Below are 23451 nucleotides of genomic sequence, written 5' to 3'. Positions count from 1 at the left end.
AGTGCATAAACTTGATATTAATGAAAGCAAAACATAAACAATACAAAGAGAGAAAGAAAGAGCATGATCTTGATCTGGAAACCAAGATGCCTAAATGCATGGCAAATGCCTCCTTTTATAGGCCAAAATTTGGAACTATTGATTTGTTGACTAATTGATGAGTGGGTGGCCACATCTTGACTTGGTGACAATCCTTATCTTCTTTTCTGAACAAGACGTCATTGCTAACATCATAATTTGCACAGAATCCTCAGGAATGTTCTAGGAAATTGTCACAACTTTCCAACAAAAAAAAGATGAGGTCATTTGGACTTCTAGAACTCAAGATATGGGCTAAACACTAAACAGTGTCTGGGCTGCAGGATAGCTTCGGACTTCTTCGTTGTTCCTTCAATTTGAACTTCAAAACGGCCTTTTTAAATCTTGGGCTCCACATGAAAGTTGTAGGCCTTTGTCTTACCTTTCTATCCATATAAAAGGGACCTAAATCCGAGATCTAGAGCTCCAGATATGATCCAATTACCGAGCAATGTTCCGGTTTGGACTGCACCAGCATCTCTTTTCTAAGTTTGGCCATCTCTTTGTCCTTTCACTTTCAATACTTAAACTCATCAATCAATCCTTTGATTTATATGATAGGCCTGCATTTAAGATGAGCATTTACCATAAATTAAGGTATCATATAGTATCAAACTTGTTATTATAAAACATGTTTTAGTTAAGGAGTTATTGATACTTCAAGTGCAAAATGATGATATAAAACCTTAATAAACATGCACTTTTAAGTACTAATCATGAAGGTTCCTGTTATGGAGGAAGGGTACCACCAACAGTAGCTTGTACATGGCTGGCCTACTGAGCTACACCATCGGTGGTGAGGGAGAAGTCGGCAGTAGCAGCAGTAGAATCCATTTAGGAAAAGTAGAGAGAAGGTCGATTGCAAGAGGGAGAGGGAGAGAAAAGTTTTGATGGCAGAATGCTCTTATACCAAGTTGAGAATAATTAGGAGGCTTGACCTATTGGTTAGCCAACCTTTTCTATATGTGTGTGTGTGTGTGTAGGGCAATATAAAATAGTAATGGTGGAGATTACAACATAAGAGTATGCCTATGATATTTCTTATATAGGTATATTCTATAATACACTCTACATATAAGATAACTTAATGATTTCAAGTATGAGGATCACTTACATAACTGTCATGTCATCTTTTTTATAAACTTATGATCCCTCCGTATGAAATTCTTAAATGACTCAATTCATTGTATATGTTATTCAACAAGCACCTACACATTAGTTCTAGGTATCTTTCATACCTCAACTTATGAAAGCAATCGTTTTCTTTCATAAACAAAGGAATATAATATGGACTTGTCTTAATAGTACATTGACCAGAAATATTTAAAAACAATGCTTAGATGTAATAGAAATCTCATAATTATAACAATTTATAATTTTCTTTGCAAATATTTTGTCCCATAAACTTTATCTTTACTCTAAATTTATTAATCAACATTGTATTCATTAATTTAATATAAATAAATATTAAAAATATTTATTAATAATACACACACATACTAAATGAATAAAATCAACCAATTAGCCACATTAAATATTCACTAACAATAACAAGCCAAGTTTCAATTGACCATGACTAATGTAAGAAATAAAAAAAAAAATAATAATAATAACAAAATACGAAAGGTTTACTTTTGATACAGTAATGAGTAGTTGAATTGTTTTTTGGCTCCACCACTATATTATAGTACATTTTTCGTCTTTGACCCGTTCTAAAATTAGAGCTCTAGTAGTTGAGTACTTGATGAGATAATTAATTGCGTTCAATGATTCAAAGCATCATCAAGTGAATCCAAGCCAAGTTTCTTCGAGTCAAGAGTGATGGATGCCAAAGTAATTAGAGGAACGTTTTAGGTCAGCTAGGATGTCAGAATCATGCAATCAAAGTATCAAAAAAAATATTTGGGATAAAAGAAAGGTTGCATTAATTGTGTTAAATAAATAAAAGACATTTGTTTTTATGATTCAAATCATGTTTTGTTTAATTTTGAACATTTTTTTTATTTGAAATTATTTTTTTAGTATTTTTGAATAATTTTAATATAGATATTAAAAATAAATTTTTAAAAAATAAAAAAATATTATTTTCATATATTTAAAAAACAAAACACTTTAAAAAAATAATAATTATCATACTTTTAAAAAATACTTAATAATATTGATAGATCCAAATATAATGGAGTGTTTGACTTATCTTTTCAAAAGATCCCACTAATTACAGTAAAATACTTGACTATGAATAGGAGGTTTTCACTTGCTTACCTTCTTGTGGAAGTAAATTTGAAATCAAATTACTATTTGTTTTTAATATGGAATCCTATTTATTACCTAACTAATTAAACGTTTTTAAGATACTTAACTAATTAAAGTTAATAAACTTATTTATTCAGTTACTATGTATGTCAATGTCTACGGCAACAAGCAATAAGCCTCCCTCTAAAAGAAATATCGAAATTGGCTCTTAATTGATAAAATCATGCATGAATTGAAAAAAAGAAAGCAACTCACAAGGCTTCTGATAATTATTATTGAATTTCTATTTTTTTTAAAAAAATTGCTTTTTTAATTTTTTTATTTGTATCGATTCCTTGAAAGAAAACTTCATAGGAAGTATTAGGAAAATTTAAGAGTTAAGGATGTTTCATAAATTATATATAATGAAGTGATGTCATTTTTAAGATAATTTACTTTTCCATTGAAAACTTATGAGAGATATTAAATAAAAGACTAAATTGGGGAATAAATTAGACTTTGAGGGTCCAACTGATAGAAGTTTAAGTATGAGAACTATATTGAAAATTAGTTTTTATAGCTGAGGAATTAATTTGAGATTTATCCCTATTTGATAATTTGGGGGAGAATCTTTATACTCTCCTACCTTTTTGGAAGCAAGCTCTTTAAGTAGTAACACATGAACCAATTAATTATCATTGACAAATAATTATATAACTTATTCCTTTAAATTAACTAACCAGCAAATTAATATTTTTAACATTTTTTAAGTAGCATTGCCTTGAGATCCCAATTCAAGAAAGTTATTGCACTTTCAATTTACTCAATCAAGAAAAAAGAATACCCCAAATTTCACACCTTTTCTTAAATTTTTTATCACTATATAAAACAGTTGGTGCCACTTGGTATGAGAATGTGACGCATGAAATATTATTGAAGACCAAGAAATTTCTTGGAACCTTTTTATACAACCTAGGACAAGTAACTTCTCCTAGTCAAGTCTATTTCTCATAATTTGAAAGATAGCAGCAGACAAGGAAATCCCACATGAGATATTTTTCTCCAAATTAACAGTAATTAATTCAATATGGTGTAAGTTCTAATCCAAAATAATAATAATAATAATTGTTGAATGGTTATTGGAGGTATTCCTTAAGATTGATTATGAGATTATATGCTGATTTCAAATACCTATCCTGGTTTTCTACATCTAGCTAATTTTCCTTATAAATTCACCAACCCATCAGTTTATCGACTATAACATACTAGACAATAAATTTTCTCCAAAAATGAAAGGTTATTGGCGACTAGCTTGTTGCTTTTCATTCCTACCCTTCTTATGTCCAGCAAACTCTAGTTTCACACCATTGTCACAAGCTTCTTCTCACCATTTCTTTTGGCCAACATTGCAGTAGCAGTGAAAAAACAGCCTTGCTCCAACTCAAAAGGATTTATCTGCAGCCAAACCTGAATCCTCTATTCCTCTCCAGCCTTCCTCAGGTTCTTTGCTTACTTCATGGAAGCCTAACACTGATTGTTGCTCGTGGGAAAGTGTCAATTGCCATGAAGTTACAAAACATGTGATTGGCCTTAACCTTGGTGGTCACAACCTTTCTGGTCTTGTTAATTCAATCAAGTTTCTTAACCTCCCCTACCTTGAAAGGCTGAATCTTGTCAACTGCACTATTGGAGAAATCCCGAGTTTCGTGCAGAAACTAGGTGGGTTGGTTGAGCTTGACCTTTCTATCAACAAAATCCATGGCAAAGTGCCTAGATGGATTTGGCTATTAGAAAGCTTAGTTTACTTAAATCTGTCCAACAATTTCTTGGATGGATTTGAAGCACCACCTTCTGCTCCGTTTTTAAGCTCTTTGACCTCTCTCGATCTTACCTGCAATTTAATAGAAGGATCGATTCCAACTCTACCAATCTCTATCAGCTTCCTCTCACTTGCAAAGAACAAGCTCACTGGAGAGATTCCTGTATCATTATGCAGCTTGAGCAACCTGACAATCTTGGATGCCTGTTTATAATTACATGTCAGGCCAAATTCCAAAATGTCTTGAGGCCCTTGGTGATACCCTCATCGTACTAAATCTGCGGAAGAATAGATTTTCCGGATTGATGCCCTGGAAATTCACTAAAGAATGCAGCCTCAAGACACTCAACTTATATGCTAATCAGTTGACAGGGAAAATTCCAATGTCTCTGAAGCATTGCAAACGCCTTCAAGTTTTAGACCTTGGAGATAACCAGATTAACGACACGTTTCCTTTCTGGTTAGGGGTGCTTCCCGATTTGCGTGTTCTTATCCTACAATCAAATAGTTTGCGTGGTCCCATTGGTGAGCCATTGACATCAAATGACTTCCCAATGCTTCAAATCTTGGATATATCCTCGAATTATTTTACAGGAAATTTGCCATTGGATTACTTTGCAATATGGAAGTCAATGAGGATCAAGTTGAATGGGTCACAGATGTATATGGGATCTTACTATTACAGGGAGTGGATGTCAATAACAAGCAAAGGACACAGAATGGATGATATAAACATCTTAACAATTTTCAATGTCCTAGACCTGTCAAACAATCTTTTTGAAGGAGAGATTCCTGAAGTGATTGGTGATCTCAAGTTGCTAGAGGTACTCAATCTGTCTGCAAATAATCTGATAGGTGAGATCCCACTATCTCTATCAAAGTTGACATTGCTTGAGTCCTTAGACCTCTCAAAAAACAAGCTCATAGGTGAGATCCCAACGAAACTATTAAGCTTGACATTCCTATCGGTTCTCAATTTTTCGTATAATAGGTTAGAGGGGAAGATTCCAATAGGGAATCAATTTTCTACCTTCTCTAATGATTCCTACAAGGGAAACATTGGGTTGTGCGGGTTCCCATTGTCAAAGAAATGTGATGATGTTGAAGATCATCTGTCATCAGGAGCTCAACGAGAAAGCATCCTTTCGGATCCAGGTAGTCCATTTAGTTGGAAATTTGCTTTGGTTGGATATGGATGTGGGGCGCCTGTGGGAGTTGCCATTGGTTACATCTTGTTTTGGAGGACCAAGAGATGCACTGAGTGGATTGAACAATCATTCAAGGCAAAGCAACGGCAGAAAAATGAACAGAATCGAAGAAGAAGAAGAAGAAGAATGTTCTAGTAGATGGAACAAATGGTAGAAATATGTATAATATGCTCTTTTTTTTATAGAATAATATGTATAATATGTTAGGACAAGGTATGATTAAGAATATATAAAGTAATTGTGGCATATAAGCAAATAAGAGAACAAGTCACAAATTCACAGGGCTCAGCCTGAAGTCAAAATCCAAAGGTGAAGCCAAATCAAAGAAATAACCATAAAATAGATCCAATGCGCAAACACGGCCAAAATACATCTCGTCAAATCATCAAATTTCCATTTCATTATTGAGTGAGAGTATGCATGTGTGTCGGTTTATTGACAAAGAAGCAAATCCATGAGAGTTGCTGATGAGAGAATCTGAGAGCTAAGCCAGCACTCAAAAAAGGGAGAGAAATGTTGGCTCTTGGCTGTGCAAGTAACATGAATGTATAGATTGGAAAATAATTGTTTGCTATTGCTTTTAATAACCAAGCTTCTTCCTTACTTGTGACAGACTCTCAATGCATATATATAGACACTGGATGACAGCAAATTCCTGAATATTCTATCTTATCCCTAACTCTGCTTCACTAAATAGAAGGGATTCTTTTAATTATAAGTTCATATCACAAAGTTGCTTCACTATCAATTACTCAGTCTCTTTCTAGTGATAATTTGAAGAATCAAAACCCAGGGCTCACCGCATTTTGGTTATTTTGAGTTTCTTATCCTAGTTACTTGTGACATGGTCACTTCATTCAGGCCTGGTCCTGACCCTGTAACCGGAACACGAAATTAACTACTCTTACATGGATGCCGTTAGAGTAAATCTTGGTAGTTGAACACCTCTTCTCTTATACCTGATTTCCTTTTCTATTCCCTATCCTTTCAGGTTCGGAAATGTTCAGACAAACTACCTTAAGCCTCCTAATTTTGTGTTGTGATGTTTCAGGTAAAATCCAGACATGCCTTTGTTTCAATATCTGTGCAAGTATGGGATTTGTATGGCTCATGTTGTACTTTTATGGTGAATTCCAGGACTTTTGGATGCTTGGTTGATTAGTCCATTTACGCGAGCACCATTATGTGGCTATTTTCATCTGTATACGAAGCATAAGAGAGTTTCATTTGTTGCGAAGTTTGAGCCATCTATCGTCTCATAAATTTATATCATTCAATCGCAAATCGACAATCAAAGTGTTACCTTGAAAATGGTCAAAATGCTTTCCTCTTTGCTGATATTCAGAGCTGTTCAGATTATAGCATCAAAGATATCAGATTTCCATAGCATAGAATGACTTTCAGACTTTCAGTTGCTGCTGCAATCATGTCGTTTGCCGACTCCTTTACAGGATTTGGACTTGGATTTACTAAAGTAATTTGTAGGTGCATGTATATGAACAAATCTGTGAGAATTCAGTGCAGTATGAAAGAAATATCAGGGGTGACTCTGTTTTTGTAGAGTCAGATTTTTTGACTCTTCAAATACCTTTTACATTAATCACCATTGACTTCAGGATCTTGCATCTGGTCATGCTTGGAAGGAAACAGCAAGGAAGAAGCCTAATCAATGACCATTACCTAAATAAAGAAACATAAGAATCAAATGAAAGATTTCATCAACGAAATTATTTTACTTCTTTTTTCTAAACACCCTTCAATCGTCAAGCATGATGGATAAGGATAGAGTATATTTACATTAAATGTGTTAAGAATTTTGAAAAAAAGTCTTGGCCGATTTGTGAACGCTGGTTTGAGAAATCTTTTTTTAAAAAATGAATCAAGTAAAATTTTAATAGTATTTGATGAAATGGTATCAATACAATTTTTTATCTCAGGCTTACTGCGTTTCAGTCTGGTGATTAGTTGTAAATATCAAAAAATCATCTCAACTTAAAAACTTAAGCTATTAGATAAGGTTCCAAGAAATGATTTATATTATTTTCTAACACACCCCTTCAAGTGAAAGCTCTTTGAGCTTCAAATTTGCACAAGCCCACATTACTTTGTGCTTAATTTTTATCAAATAAATAGGAATGGTGAGTGAGATTCGAATTCATGACCACTTGAACATCATCAAGGCTCTGATACCATATCAAAGAACCATTTCAACTTAAAAGCTTAAGTTATCAGGTGATATTCTAATAAATAATTTATATTATTCTCTAATAGTAAAGACTGATTTTCATTGATTTTAGGGGTTGAAGTTCATCTGAATTTCCTTAATGTGCTGGGGCCTTAAAGTTATATGCCCTGAAGAGGTCTACTGCTGTCGTTAGATTGGAAAGAACGATTCGGATAGATTTTGGATTTGTACTAATCTATTGACTTGTATCTTATTCGGCTATGTTTTTTGCATGTCTTCCTGTTGTTTCTGTTGTTCATGACCCATTGGGTTGTTTGTTCGGCCATTCCCTGGCTTTAACTTTTTGCTTATAAAAAAAAAAATTGCATTGACAAAGCATGCCTAGCTATGATCTCTCTCGTAAAAAACGGAAAATAGAAAAAGAAAAGAAAAGAAAAGAAAAATATGAATGTCATGGTCTGTCATTGCCAGATGCAGTAAAACTGATTCAACTGACTTCTATCATGGCAAAACATTCAATGGCCTTAAAATTTTTCAGTCGTTAAAATTTTTTCAGTCGTTCTAGTTCTCTAAAAAACTTCAGTAGAAGAGAAAAGTTTGATCATAATTAAGTTAAAAATTTCATCAACTCGTATAGAATTAGCATAATATATTAAAAACAAGATCACAAGAAAGTTTTTGAAAGTAGGCGATCTGCTAACAAGAAGCTCAATATTATCACATGGAAAGAATGGATTATCTATTTCAACCTTTACATTTATAATTGCTCATTAAATTTTTATATTTATACAATTAAACTCCTAATTTGATTAAATTAACTCTTAAAAATTATAATTCAACCCCCGAACTTTAATTTCTTCCAATTAAAGCTTAAATTGATTTAAGAATTAATTTTTCTTGTAATCAAACCCTTCATAAACTCAATTAATCTTTCAACAAAATCTAATTGAATCCTTAAACGTTTATTTTTTACTTTTCTTTTTCAAATTGAATTTTCTTTGTCAATAGAGTTGTCAAATTTCAATCTTTGTATTTTTAAAATTACTTGACCAATTTTTTGGTCATTTTCCGAACACTCCGACATCCTCTTCTCACTGCTATTATATTTTTATTTTCTTTCGATAATTTTTTTTTTTTTTGTATGGGGATCCAAAAATGAATAACAATAAAGTTGAACATGTTTGAAAACAAATTTGAAATTTGAATCATTTTGGAATGATGTTGAAATTGCTGAAAATAACACAAATACATCAAGAATATATATATATATATATATATATATTGTATGCTGAAAATATTTAGAAAAAATATGGGATCAAAAATTGTGTTCTAACAAAACCTTCCCTAAAGCCTAGACATATCATAGTGATTCATAAATCCATTTGTTAAGCAAGACCTCTTGTGGCATATTGTTATCCAAATACTCAACAACTTCAATTTCCTTGAGCTTGGATACATCAATCTCCGAATATTTTATGATGTGGACCAGCCTAGAAACACCAGCAAGGACCCATTACATGTTCCAAATGGTCCAATGACTCGGTCCAAGACAAAGACATTGAAAGAGACATTAAATGCATTTGTTTTGACAGTTTCAACCAAATCAGAATTGAAAGGTCCATTAAAGTATCAAGAGGAGACCCCAGTATATCTTATCCATGTATAAGAGGGGTCCAATACAACCTTATTTGGGCCATGAAGTGACAGCAAAGGAAACAAAAGAATCCTGCTACAACTTGGAAACAATATAGTGGCTACATTTTCCTTTTGTTTCTAGGATTAAAGGGCTGCATAGAAGGCTATAAATAAGTCTTGAATCAATTATATAATATTTTACTTCATTCTCTTCTTCTCATGGCAGAACATGGATTTAATATTAGGCGTTTTATTTTATTTTGTTAGCTACAGCCCAAGGCTTGTTTGGGCGTAATTAATACTTTGTTTTCGGCTAGGATCTAAGGTTTGTTTAGATTAAGTTATGGGCTTTTCAGTTTAGGGTTTTGGGTCAATTTTGAGTGGACCTCATATAAGTCCACATAAGGGGTCTATTAGGGTTAACTTTTCAAGAACTATTTAAACTCATGTAAACCAAAATTTTTGCAGCTTTGATGATTACTACTTTTGGATTTTTAGTTTTAACGTGTGAGAGTGATTCTTGCATTCTTCAGTTCTTAAATGAACTGAATTTGACTTATTGAAGATTAACTAGCTTCGTGGCGTCATTCTACTCATTCCAATAGTGTTGGTGCCTTGGGGTAGGTTTTCATTGTGTCACACTCCTATCAGACATATTTCGACTTTCCTGGATCAGATCTCAATTTTGATTGTGGATTGTGTGACCACATGATCACGAGCTTCGCATCAGTTGGTATTAGAGTTAGGCTCTGAAACAAGGTAATATCATTCTGTTAGTTTTGTTTTTTTTTTAGTGTTCCCTTAAGTTTTTCAGTGTTTGCGTCCATCTTTTTATTCTTTGTGTCTCTGTCATCCAAGAAAGCAAAAAAAAAAAAAATTTATATTTCATCTTATGGATTTGTGATCGTCAATACTACCAAACCAATTAGCATTTATGAAACCATGAAGAGACAAAAGCGAATCCCAAGTGATGTGCAAACCATGAGTTGTTGTAGCTTGGAGGTAACACATGATATGTTTAACAATAGACCAATGATCCTTGGTAGGGGTATGCATAAATTGACATACCTTGTTAACTACATAGCAAATATCAAGTCCAGTGAAGGTAAGATATTGTAATGCCCCAACAATCTAGCGATATCGTGTGGGATCAGAGTAAAGAGTATCAGACAGGAGTCCTAATTTGGAGGAGGCAGGTAGAGGAGTATCAACTGGTTTGCAAGAAGCCATACATGCTCGTTGGATGATATCGAGGGCATACTTATGTTAGCTTAATAAGATACCTATAACAGTAGATTTAACTTCAATGCCCAAGAAGAAATGAACAGAACCCATATCCCAAAGCTTAAATTCTGATTGCAGCAAAGTAATCAATCTATGAAGCACAACTGAGTTACTCCTAGTTAATAAAATATCATTAATATACACAAATAGGTAAATCATGGCACCATCGAGAGAGAGCATAAACATAGAAGTATCACCTTTGGATGCCTAAAATCCAATGGAGATTAAAAACTCACTCAACCGGTTGTACCAAGCGCAATGTAGTGGTAGATAAAACATTGATTAATGCATGGTCGGGAAGGAAGCCTTTAGCAAATCATCTCAAAGTTTTTTGGCAATGTATGCTACACTTATATTCTAAGTGCAAAAGGGTAAGTTGGATGACAAGGCTGAACAAAGAATAGTTCTTTGGCTACGGTTCAACATCAAAAGGCTACAAAGTATATAATCTACAAACTAAAAGGCTAATTATTAGTTGAGATCGAGTTTCATGAGAATGATAAGTGGAATTGGGTATTGAGTTTCATGAGAATGCTAAGTGGAATTGGGAGGAAAAAAAAATGGAAAAAGAATAATCAATTTTCATCAAACTTAAATTTGTGAAGTAGATGTTGAAAAAAGGTATAAATCCATCATTATCACCAACATCTTCTCCATCAACAAGTCAATTGCCAACATCTTCAAGTTCATCTAGATCACAATCTACTATAAGGCAAGGAGAAACTTCTTTAGTTTCACTAGTTAGAAAAATATAGTCATTAATAGACATTTATGAAAGTTGCAATTTCATAATTGTGGAGCTGAAAAGCTATGAAGATGCATCTAAACAAAAGTATGAGTGAAGGCAATGGAGGAAGAAATTAAAATGATCAAGAAAAATAAGATATGAGAGATAATGGATCAACCAAAAGATAAAGAGATCATTCGAGTTAAATGGGTTTATAGAATAAAGCTCAACTTTCATGGCTCAATACAAAAGCTTAAAGCAAGGTTAGTGGCAAAAGGCTACTCTCAACTACCTGGGATCAACTACAATGATTACATTTTCTTGGCTAGAGTCTTTAAAGAAAAACTCTATGTGGAGCAATCGATCGGGTTCGTAGTAAAATGTAATGAAGATAAAATATTAAAATTAAAGAAAGTATTGCATGGGATCAAGCAGTATTGACATAGAACCCCTAACAGGCTTTGAAAAGAATAGAAAGTGAACAGGAAAGAAGGAAAACAGAAGGGAAGTAGTAGCCTATAGTCAACAAGCTTGAAGAATATATAACCATATGAAAACTCGAGGGTGAAGTGCATGTGGCCTGCCCATTCATGTTTTTTCAATGTTTAATGACGTTTTTGAATCTTTTTGTCATTTTTTTGTTTTAGCATTTATGTGGATTGATGATTAAAAATGTTGTTTTGATTGAATAATCTTGTTTTTAAGTTGTTGTTAATGTTGTTGGAATGTTTAAAAGGTGTTTGTGTGTTTGGTTTTGACAAAGTATAGTAGTTTTGGAATCTCTCAAAGGTAGTAGTAGGTGTTTAATGGCTTTTTCTAGGTTGCTAATGCATGGTTCCTGAGTTTAGTTTGAGTCTCAAAGTGTTTAATGAATTAGTTTTGGATTGAGTTTTGATATTTTTTTTGTTGATAATAGGGCTACAATTTTAAAAGTTGAAATCTTATATATATTCTTGATAATTCAAAGTTAAATTTTAGGTTTCATTTTTATTTGATTTTGGTTTCAACAAGCTCGTTTATCATAATTAGTAAATAATATAGGGTTTTTATGTGTCAATAACATGTTTTTCTAGGTTTTAATCTTAAGGTTTTGGTTTTGAATTGAAACCCATTTTTACAAAAATGATGATGCTTGAGCAATCATCAAAGCAAATGGATACTTTATTTTTGATCTATGCTTAATTGTGAACAAAACCTTGTCTTTTATTGCTTGAAATCTAGTTTGATTTGATGTTTATGTTATTGAGCTTGAGTTTGAATGTTCTTTGTTATTCCTCATTGTTCTTCATGTTTTTTTTTTTCTTGGTTCTTCATGTTTATGTAATTGATATGTTTTTTCTTATATTTTTTTGTGTGTGTATTTTTAGTTTTGATTCTGTTTCATTTTAAATCTCTGTTATGGTTTAGTTTTGAATTAAACCTTGTTTTTTTTTGTTCAGTTCATGATTAAACGAGAGTTTTTTCGGGTCAACTTGATCGTGTCAAAACCGAGTTTAAATACTTAAGGCTTTAATGTTTTGTTTGCCACTATTTTGATAAAAAGAATTTTGGCTTAAGCGAGTGTTTAGAAAACACGTCCTCAGACCTATTTTGACATTTTTATTTTGAACAAAAATATTATTTTGCCAAACATGGCCCAAATAACAACATTTTTTTTAAAAAATTATTTTTCCTCGTTACATTCAATCCAATTCTTCTAAAAATTGTATTTTTATTTATAAAAAAGGAGGAAAAAATATTGTAGCATGCTTTTAGAAAAATACCTATTTTGATTTTTCTTTGTATCTTTTTGAATTTCCACCAAGTTCATAAAATTCCTTAAAAATTTGACCAATATTTAAATAATTTTAAATTTATGAAAATTAATGGTCAACATTCTAGTATAAATGTTGGACCTATAAGTAAGCTAGCATTTAAATTACAAGGACTTGACTAGAAAAGTTTTAGGCTAATTTTAGATATTGACTAATTTTAATTAAAAGCATTTTTTACCATAATATACGAGTTGTGAAGAACCCTTTTGCTTTTAATGATAAGTTAACCCTATTAGGGCATCTGCATGGACCCTTCCCATAAGAATTTATCTAGGCATATGAAACCTATAATAAATTCAAAATGTCAAATTTATTCATAAAAAATAAATATTTAATTATTCTGAGTTATAGACAAATTATTAATGAGGAACCTTCAAAACTTTTAAATTATATCCAAACCATATAATACATATCTCAAATAAAATAGGCATGCAAATATCTTTCCTAGTGGCAATCAATTCTTTACTCTAAAATTTTTTAATAAGATAAATATAATCAAATATTCTAGCGACTCAAAACAAATAATTAGATGAAGATTTCTTATACCCCGCGCCAACATGCGATAAAGCTTAACACTATTATCTTCATGGAATGACCTGGAATATGAGAGCATGAGGTCCTTGATTACGTAATTTGCTAGCTAGAATGTTCAAGATGCCTATGTCAATCAATAAATTAGACGACTCTAGAAAACCCGCCATATTAACTCCCTTCAGCCCTTTCTTACTATAAATACTAGCATTTCCACTCTAACAGACCTCAGCGATACTTCAAGCATCTTCTTTTTCACTTGAAGAATGGCTGGTGATCAAGTAACCCTGTTGGATTTCTGGGCAAGTCCATTTGGTATGAGAGTGAGAATAGCATTGGCTGAAAAGGGTGTAAAGTACGAGTACAGTGAACAAGATTTGAAGAACAAAAGTGCTTTACTTCTTCAAATGAATCCTGTTTCACAAGAAAAATCCCAGTTCTTGTCCATAATGGGAAACCTGTTTGTGAGTCACTTATCATAGTTCAGTATATTGATGACGTGTGGAAGGAAAAGGCTCCTTTGTTGCCTTCTGATCCTTACCAGAGAGCTCAGTCAAGGTTCTGGGCAGATTTTGTTGACAAAAAGGTATGGCGTTTTTTTTTTCCTTGGTAAATAAATGGTTCATCTTTTTGGTTTTTGATTTTGTTTTTTTTGAGGTATGACTTGATTAAACCCCCCTTTGCAATTTGATTGGTTCGAAAGAATTAAAAGTTATATCACCACTACAATTAGCCCCAAGACTAATATCAAATTAAGGAAGAAATTAGAGATCTCGACATGGAATGGTGGAAAAGTCTGTTTGATGTTCATTTCATGTGTTCTTGGGTGTGAATTTTTTTTTCCTTTTAACAAATTAACCATTAAGGTTTCTGAACATTTCATTTTTGATGACCTATATTTTCATTCTTATGAGTTCATGAGAGTTAAAGTAGAGGTTGGCAGGATGTTTCTGTATAAGGATCACCAAATTGATTGGATACAATTGCTTTAAGACGCACTAAGATAACTTTAAATATTTAGCTAACCTCTCTAACAATGATTGGTTTTGCCCTACTCTTTAGACAGAAATGATGTACTGGACCACCTTTGACTTTTGTGATTCTAAAAAGTATGTGCGGTGAATTTTTTCTGAAAAAAGACATTGTTTGTCTCAAGATTTACAAAAATAATATAGGTTAAAAAATATTAGAAAAAATAATATAGTTGAACATAATTATATTTTTTAATATTAATTTTTTATATAATTATTATTGAAAATAATGATTGTTTAGTCAAAAAATAAAATATGTTAATGAAATTTTGGGTTGATTTTTGTATATATAAATTAATTTGCATGGGATGTATATTTTGATTTTTGATTAGTAATAATAATAGTGTGGTGACCATAATAATAATAATAATAATAAAAGTGTTAAGTGGAGAAGATGCTTAATAATAATAATAGTGTGGTGACCATTATACAAAAATCTTTCTAATAATAATAATAATAATAGTGTATAAAATTGATATCCAATAACATAGTTTTTTCAAACTGTGCTATTTTCGTTGGATGTATTTACCAGAACTTTTACATAATTATTTTAGAATAGTAAAATACTCATGTGTGGTGACCATTATACTAATTTGTTATGCAATGGTGTGATATGAAACTTCAGTTATATGACCTTGGGAGGAAGATATGGACAACAAAAGGAGAAGATCAGGAGGCAGCCAAGAAGGATTTCATCGACAGCCTCAAGCTTTTGGAAGGGGAGCTTGGAGACAAGCCTTATTTTGGGGGCGAGACCCTCGGCTACGTTGATGTAACACTAGTTCCTTTCTATTGCTGGTTTTATGCCTATGAAACAGTCGGCAACTTCAATTTAGAGGATGACTGTCCAAAGCTGATTGCTTACTGTAAGAGGTGCTTGCAGAAAGAGAGTGTATCCAAGTCTCTTGAAGATCCACAGAAAGTCCGTGATTTCGTTGTGATGAGGAGAAAGATGCTTGGGCTCGAGTAATATGCATCCAAAGGCAAGGAGGAGCTATTTCCTGTTGAGAAGTTGTACTTATGTTGTGTGTGATTTGTGTTTCAAATAAGGCTGGCACTTAGTTGTGCCTGTAATATTTTGAGGTACTTTATTGTGCCTGAAATAGGATGTGGTTTTTCTCTTTGTAATGTTTGCCTTCAAGTATAAAGAGGCTGCCATCTCTTTGTTCAACACGTCTATATATGTCATGCAGTCAATAAGACAACTCTGGAAAACCGGCCATACTTACTCACATCAGCCCTTTCTTACTATAAATACTCGCATTTCCACAATGACAAACCACAGCCTTTTTAGTCCAAGAAAACAAAGAAGCGTTCCTTTACTTCAAGAATCTTCTTTTTCACTTCAAGAATGCCTGGTGATCAAGTAACGCTGTTGAATTTCTGGGCAAGTCCATTTGGTATGAGAGTGAGAATAGAATTGGCTGAAAAGGGTGTAAAATACGAGTACAGCGAACAAGATTTGAGGAACAAAAGTGATTTACTTCTTCAAGCGAATCATGTTCACAAGAAAATCCCAGTTCTTGTCCATAATGGGAAACCTGTTTGCGAGTCACTTACCATTGTTCAGTATTTTGATGAGGCGTGGAAGGACAAGGCTCCTTAATTTGTTGCCTTCAGATCCATACCAGGGGGCTCAGTCAAGGTTCTGGGCAGATTTTTCCCTGTATTAAGAGGGTCAAAGGACGACCTGAAGAATTGAAATCAGATGTAATTTTTCTCATAAATGCTTGTGAACTAAGGTCTAATTGCATGGTATATATCCACTTTGACAGCGGGTATTTCCTTAACTGTTGTATCTTTGACGTCTTTTCAAACAACCATATTCTTGATTCCCATAATAACATGGACAACACATCACACAAGCGCTCCCACTGCTACTAATGGAAGTGTTGTCATTGCTATTATTATTGGAAGCGTTGCCACTACCGCTTCTGGAAGCACTGCTGCTGGTGGTTTTTTATGCCTGCTCCTGGTGAAGAATGGTGGTTGAGAATGGAGAAGGAGAAGAATGCGTTAAAAAGGATAGGGCAATTTACACACACACATATAGGGGTATAATTGTTATTAAGTTGAAAAGTGAAAGGCTATTTTTGGTTTAAAAATTTCATTAAGATAAAAAAAACCTTGAAGAATAATGTTTTCCAACAAAGAGGATGAATGGGAAGTATATAAAAATATATGAAAAGATGTTTTCCCAACTTCAAAACTTTATGATAAAAGAATGAAGAAATATTTTCTTTTTTTCCATTTTTAAAAATACTACATTTGAAGATAAAATTCACTTTTTATATTTCTTATTTTTTATTTTTTTGGAAAAAATGGTGTCAGACATCATTATTGAACAATAACTTAGTTTTATTTTTCTATAGTTTAAAACCATAAAATTTTAGGGATTGAGGAACCTTATCTATGTCATATGTTATGTCAATTGGTATAGAATATTAGCGTGTTTAATTAATAGATACATTGACAACATGATTAGTACTTAAAAGTACATGTTTATTAAGGTTTTATATCATCATTTTGCACTTGAAGTATCAATAACTCCTTAACTAAAGCATGTTTTATAATAACAAGTGTGATACTATAAAATGCCTTAATATATGGTAAATGTTCATCTTAAATGCAGGCCTATCACATAAATCAAAGGATTGATTGATGAATTCAACTACTGAAATTTTGAAGATAAAGAAGGGTGAAGCTTAGAAAAGAGATGTTGGTGTAGTCCAAACTAGAACACTATTTGGTATTTGGGTCATATCTTACACAGATTTGGTGAGACATAGGCCTACAACTTTCATGTGAACAGCAAAATTTAAGAAGGCCGTTTTCAAGTCCAAATTATAGCAACAACGGAGAAGTCTGAATCTGTCCTGTAGCCTAGACATTGTTCAGTGTTCAGCTCATATCTTGAGTTCTAGAAGTCCAAATGACCTTAACTTTTTTTTCCTGGAAAGCTAAGAGAATTTCCTAGAACTTTCATGATTTCATATGGTTTCAGTTCTGATGTTAGCAATGATGTTTTATTCAGACAAGAAGATAAGGATTTTCACCTAGTCAAGATGTGGCCACCCACTAAACAATTATTCATCAAATCAATAGTTCTAAATTTTGGCCTATAAAAGGAGGCATTTGCCATGCATTTAGGCATCTTGGTGTTCAGATCAAGATCATGCTCTTGCTCTCTTTCTTTGTATTTTGTAATGTTTAAGTTTTATTTTGATGTTATAATTAATCTCTTGTTTATGCTTTTTCATTTCCTTTCCTTTATTTGTATAATTATGCTCTTATCTTGTTTATTTATGTTTCTTTCTTTCATTATGTTTAGCTAAATATATTATGTCAAGGTGAAAATGTTACACTAATGGTGTAAGAATAAGTATAATATAAACTCAATAAGGACTTTAATGCTTGAATACTAACATGTTTTTATGTTTATTATCTTGCTCACTTTTAAATATCTTGCTTGTTAAATGGTTAATCTATATTTATGTTGAACAACCCTTGGTACAACAAATGCTTGGCACTTTCATAGCCCAACCGTATGGTATAACCTACTCTGTGCTATGAAAGGAACTTGATTTGTTGTTAACATAAGTCAGTACCATGAATACCTGATAATATTTACAAGTATTGGCATTACTTCAACAAGATAATTAATGTAATCATGTTAACAATTATAATCTAATTGAAACCTCCTTTATGTGTGGTTTCCAGTTGAGTAATAAGAGTTTATACTATACTTATTTGAAGTACCATTAGTGGATCCTCTAACCTTGACATTTGTTTTTATCATTGTTCAATCCTTACAGTAATCTTCCATCTCAAAGTTCTCATTAATTCTTCATCTTCTTTTTTTTATTACTATTATTATTTTATTATTATTGTTATTATTATTTACATTCTTGTTATATTTTATGTACGTTAAGTATGCTCTGTGTTTTTATCAAGGATACTGACATTGTTGGTCTTGCCTTGTTCATTCGCATCAAAAATCTGTTTATATTATATTAATATATCTCTTTGATCTCTTCATAAACTCAGTATATAGGCTGGAAACCTGTGACCCGATCTTTTAAATCATTCCCAGGTGTAACAACGCCACGTATTATTATTATTATTATTATTATTATTATTATTATTATTACTATTATTATTATTATTACTATACTATTATTATTATTGTTGTTGTTGTTATTATTATTCTTGTTGTTGTATTGTTATTTATAATTTATATAATTAACCTCTCTGTGGTTCGATCCCGATCTTGCCGGGTTATTTATTACTTCGACACTCCTGCACTTGGGAGAAGACATCAATCTTTTGGTTGTTCACAACATCTTCTCAATCTATAATCACGAAAGTGGTGATTCAATTTAGAATATTGTTAACAGAAAGTATTTGTCTCCCTTCTATAATACTCTAACACTTATTAATTAGAATCTTTATGGTGTTTTCATTCTTTTCTTTTTTAGTTTAGAAATTTTTTTTTTTTGTTATTTAGTTTTAGGCCCAACCCTAGTATAAATAGAGTTTCTTAGCTTTAAATTTTAGGCGACTACTAGAGAAATATTAAGTTATAAAAATTTTGAATAAGGGTTTTGGTGTAGTGACCTTATTCGACAAATTTTTATATTGCTTGTGCTTGTTGTTTTTCATGTGTTGTTTTCATTAGTGTTAGTTGGTATCAAAGTTGTGCTAGTGGATATCAAAGCCCAAAGACTCTTGGTGGTTAGTTATTGTGTGCTATTGAATAAGCATGGTTGGAAGATGTTGTTGTAAAATAGAACGTGCTTATGTAAGAGGGGATGTGGAGGTTTTCTCTTAGGAAAGAGATGTTCAGGAGCTAATGATACAAAGAAAAATAATATAATTAAGGTTTTGACTAGAAGTGATAAAGTTGCAAAGACAAGTTGAAGAATTATCTCGTCAAATGGGAGGAATGAAGAAGAAACAATTGAAGGAGGATGGGGATAGTGATCATGGATATCCATAGATAATTTTGAGACCCCATTCGAAAGACATTAGTAGTGGAGACAACTTTTGATTAGCATAAGTATCGTTGAGATGAAAAGATTTAAGTTGAAATATATAAAATTTATTATACATTTCAAGTGAAAAAAAAGAAAAAATAGATTGAGAGTCTTGATTAGAAATCCATGAGATTGATGCAAAAGTAATTTGAACTTGAGGATGAGTTCTCTCCAACTAGAAAAAACAAAATACAAGAGGATTTTAAAGGAAGATATTTTTTTTTCCAATGTTATTTTTATTTCTATTTAGTTTAGAAAAATATTTAAATTTATGGTGTTTTTATTCTTTCTATTTAGTTTAGAAAACAGTTAGTTCAATAAATAAAAATTAATTAGTTTAGGTCTAAAAATAGTATATAAATAAAGGGTGCATGCCTAGCCTGTATTTTAGGAGACTATTTAAAAAAAATTAATCAATAATTTGTTGATCGATTAAAATTTTAATTATGTTATATTTATTATTTTTCCTATGTTATTTAATATTATATTATTATGGAATGTACACACACACGCACTATAGGGACTATTCTAATGTTGTCATCTCTACCTTTACTATTGTATATTGTTATACACATATAAATAATAAAGGTTGGTTAAATGATAGGTTAAACCTCCTTTTTTTTTTTCAACTTGGTATCAGAGCCTTAACACATCAAAACTCCTCTCTCCCTCTCTCAAATGGACTCTATTATTGCCGACTTCTCCCTCCACCAAATTAATGTTGCAACCCAGCTGACCGACCACTCATAAGCTACTACCGATGGTGCCTTCCCATAGCAACAACCTCATTCTCTTGCATAGTAGAAAAATGGTTATTTTTCTCATGTTTCTATCGTTCATCTTCATATTGTAGGGACATCAACTTCAATTATAGTTGCTTTGTCCAACCTTTAGCAAGTTGTTTTGTTAAAGTTTACGAAAAACCAATTATCTCTACTGAAAGAATGCAAAATGAAGCCGTATTCATCTTAGTTAGTGTGCCTTCCATTTTGTGTCGTGTCCTTTTTTTGTTTATGAAAGTTCTATTGGTTCTTCTTCGATAATCAACCCTTCTTTTCTTCATTGGAAGCAACATAATCAACTTATTTTGAGTGCCTTACTCTTTTCTCTTTTTATAGATGTACTACACCTTATGGTAGATTGCTAGACCTCTCATTATGTTTGGCATACTCTTAAGAAAGTTAGCCTCTCCATCTAATTCTCATATTATGCAACTCCATGGATCTTTTCAAGATTTTCGAGAAGGTTTTGCTATGTACATGCAGCAAATAAAAACCATTATTCGATGAATTGGTTGTTGTTGGCCGCCCTATCTCTCTTCAATACTTCAACCTTTATATTTTTTATGGCCTTTGTGATGAGTTTAAGGACTTGGTAACCAACCTTGCTACTAAGGAAGAACCATTATCATATGCTGACCTTCATAGCCATCTCCTTACCTGTAAGTTTCTGCAAAAGACCTCCCTTCCATCCATGGCTGCAAACCCACCTTGACTATCGATACTATCTTTGTTGCCTTTTGCTCATCTTGCCTAGTATCTAATGTGTTTCATGTTCCTCAAGTTACCAAACCATTGTTTTTTTGTTTAAGAATTTTTGTCGTGATAATAAATGTTTATTTTGAATTTCATGCATCTGTGTCTGATTTTGAATTCCTTTTCGATCAGAGTAACGATGGTCTCTATGTTCTATCTAAGTCTTCTACAACATCCATTCCTCAAGCTTATTGATCTCCTTGCATCTCTACGACTGTTCATCTATGGCATCGTCAATTGGGTCATCCTACTTCATGTATTTTCAATTTGTTAGTTTCCAAAAATAAAATAGCATGTACTTCTAAATGCTCTCTTGTTCAATGTCAAGCTTGTCTACTAGGTAAGTCATTGTGTTTTTCATTGAAACATACAAATCATAAAACTACTGCCCCACTTGATTTAATATTTAGAAATGTTTGGGGCCCTGCTCCTATGTTTTCCTCTAATGGTTTTTGTTACTTTGTTATCTTTATCAATGCGCATACAAAATATATATGGTATTATCCTCTTGTTGCAAAAACTGATGTGTTTTCTACATTCCATTGTTTTCAAGTGCTTGTTGAGTGTTAGTTTTCACACAAAATTAAATTTGTTTAAACTCATTAGGGTGGTGAATATTGTTAGTGAAATAGTTTATTCCAGACTATTGTTATTCATCACAAGTTATTTTTGTTTCTCATACACATGACCGAAATGACACCGTTGAGCATCGCCATCGGTATATTATTGAAACTGATGTTACCATTCTAGGACAATGTAGTGCTACATTATGGTTTTGCAATTGTGTTTGAATTGTAAGTATATTTTATCTATCATATGCCTACTCTTGTCCTCCAAAATCAATCTCCGTTTGAGTGTTTGTTTCATTGTACTCCTGATTATGATTTTTGACATACTTTTGGGTGTCTTTGTTTTCAGTTTTTGCTTACTTATTATAGTCATAAGTTGGATTTTCATTCATTTCCATATGTGTTCTTAGGTTATAGTTCCTCTCATCTAGGTTATTGTTGTCTTTTTTTTCTTTTTTTTTTGATCAAATATAAGTATTGTATAGATCAAAAAGTAGCAAGCGAAGCTTGCGAAACAAGCTGGAAACCAGCAGAACAAATGAACATACAAAACCCGGCAAAGGGAACAATCTCTCTTGAACAGTAGAGAGAAAAACTCCGAAGCACAACCTAAAAGCAAAAAGGAAAACGACAATGCTGGAATCAGCATACAGAAAAGCAAGCTCTCAAGGCAAAAAAAAATGGGAAACATGTTCCTTAATGAAGGGGACCAAGGAAGGTCAGGCACCTCGAAGCCAACAAACAGCCACCAGCAAAATGAAGCACTAGCCAATCAAAGCCATGCAGGTGACTAGCTTTAGCACGCCAAGAGAGAACTGTCGGCCAGCTATCCCAGCATCATCAACTTGGATTTGCACCTCGATGCCAGCTAAAGCAGAAGCAAAAGCAACCAGCACACCGTAAATCCAGCAAAAGAAAGATCCCAAGAGCAGCAATGAGGGACCGCAAGACGACAAGGAGAAACAGCTACAACAGCATTCACTAGCAGCCGAGAAGACATATACCAAGCCATCCATGCAAAATAAATTGCTACCAGCCAACCCAGTCATCGCCTGAAATTAATTCACTAGAAGACAACCCAGCCGCAGCCATCAATGCAATTTAATTCACTACGATACATCCATGCAAAATAAATCACAAGCAGCCAATAAACATTGACTATTCATGCAGAGACAAGGGACCCGGCATTAAAAGCAGCACGTAGAAAATGCATGACCAAGGCTTCCCCATGCAGTACCGTATCAGGATGAAAACGATTTGCATGGAAGACCAAGGAAACTGAAATTGGAATTTGCAGGAGACAGAATCAACACGCTCAGACATGAAGATTGTGCTTGAACTTTCTGAAAACAGAAACTGAGCAGAAGAAACTACAAACCCAGTTGTATCAATCAACGAGAACTATCTTCTTTGTCAAGCAGCAACATGGTAAAGAGAGTGGTCTTTTTCATGGAAAAGCAAAACTGTGTAAAACAGAATTTGAAATCTTCGTAATGTGGCATCTATAGAGGATGACTTCTGTGCAAAGATGCGGCTGTTTCTTTCATCCCAAATCAAATACACAAGTAGGGCAAGGGATACACGTCTCATTCTTAGCTTCAGCTCTTTACTCCTCCCATTCAGACCTCTGATGGCACTGGAAAGTGTAGACATAGGCTGATAGATTCTAAGCCAGCTCTTAGCTCGATTCCAGAGTAAAGAAGTCCAGTTGCAATTGAAAAAAAGGTGGGCGTGTTGACTCGTCTTCTCTACTGCATAAGGAACAAA

General features: G+C 32.9%; 1 protein-coding gene and 1 pseudogene across 1 annotated transcript; both read left to right on the top strand.

Moving 5' to 3' along the window:
- The first annotated feature begins 4347 nt into the window (after nucleotides 1–4347).
- On the top strand, nucleotides 4348–5472 carry LOC118036665 (receptor-like protein 43). Its single transcript, XM_035042441.1, has one exon. The coding sequence runs from the start codon at nucleotides 4348–4350 to the stop codon at nucleotides 5470–5472; it is 1125 nt and encodes a 374-aa protein (XP_034898332.1).
- Nucleotides 5473–13712: 8240 nt separating this feature from the next.
- LOC118036684 (probable glutathione S-transferase) lies at nucleotides 13713–15715 on the top strand (annotated as a pseudogene).
- The last annotated feature ends 7736 nt before the right edge of the window (nucleotides 15716–23451 follow it).

Source organism: Populus alba, chromosome 1 (assembly GCF_005239225.2).
Source record: "Populus alba chromosome 1, ASM523922v2, whole genome shotgun sequence".
Classification (NCBI taxonomy): Eukaryota; Viridiplantae; Streptophyta; class Magnoliopsida; order Malpighiales; family Salicaceae; genus Populus; species Populus alba.
The sequence above is the reverse complement of the archived record's forward strand: the minus strand, read 5'-3'. Positions and strand labels throughout refer to the sequence as shown.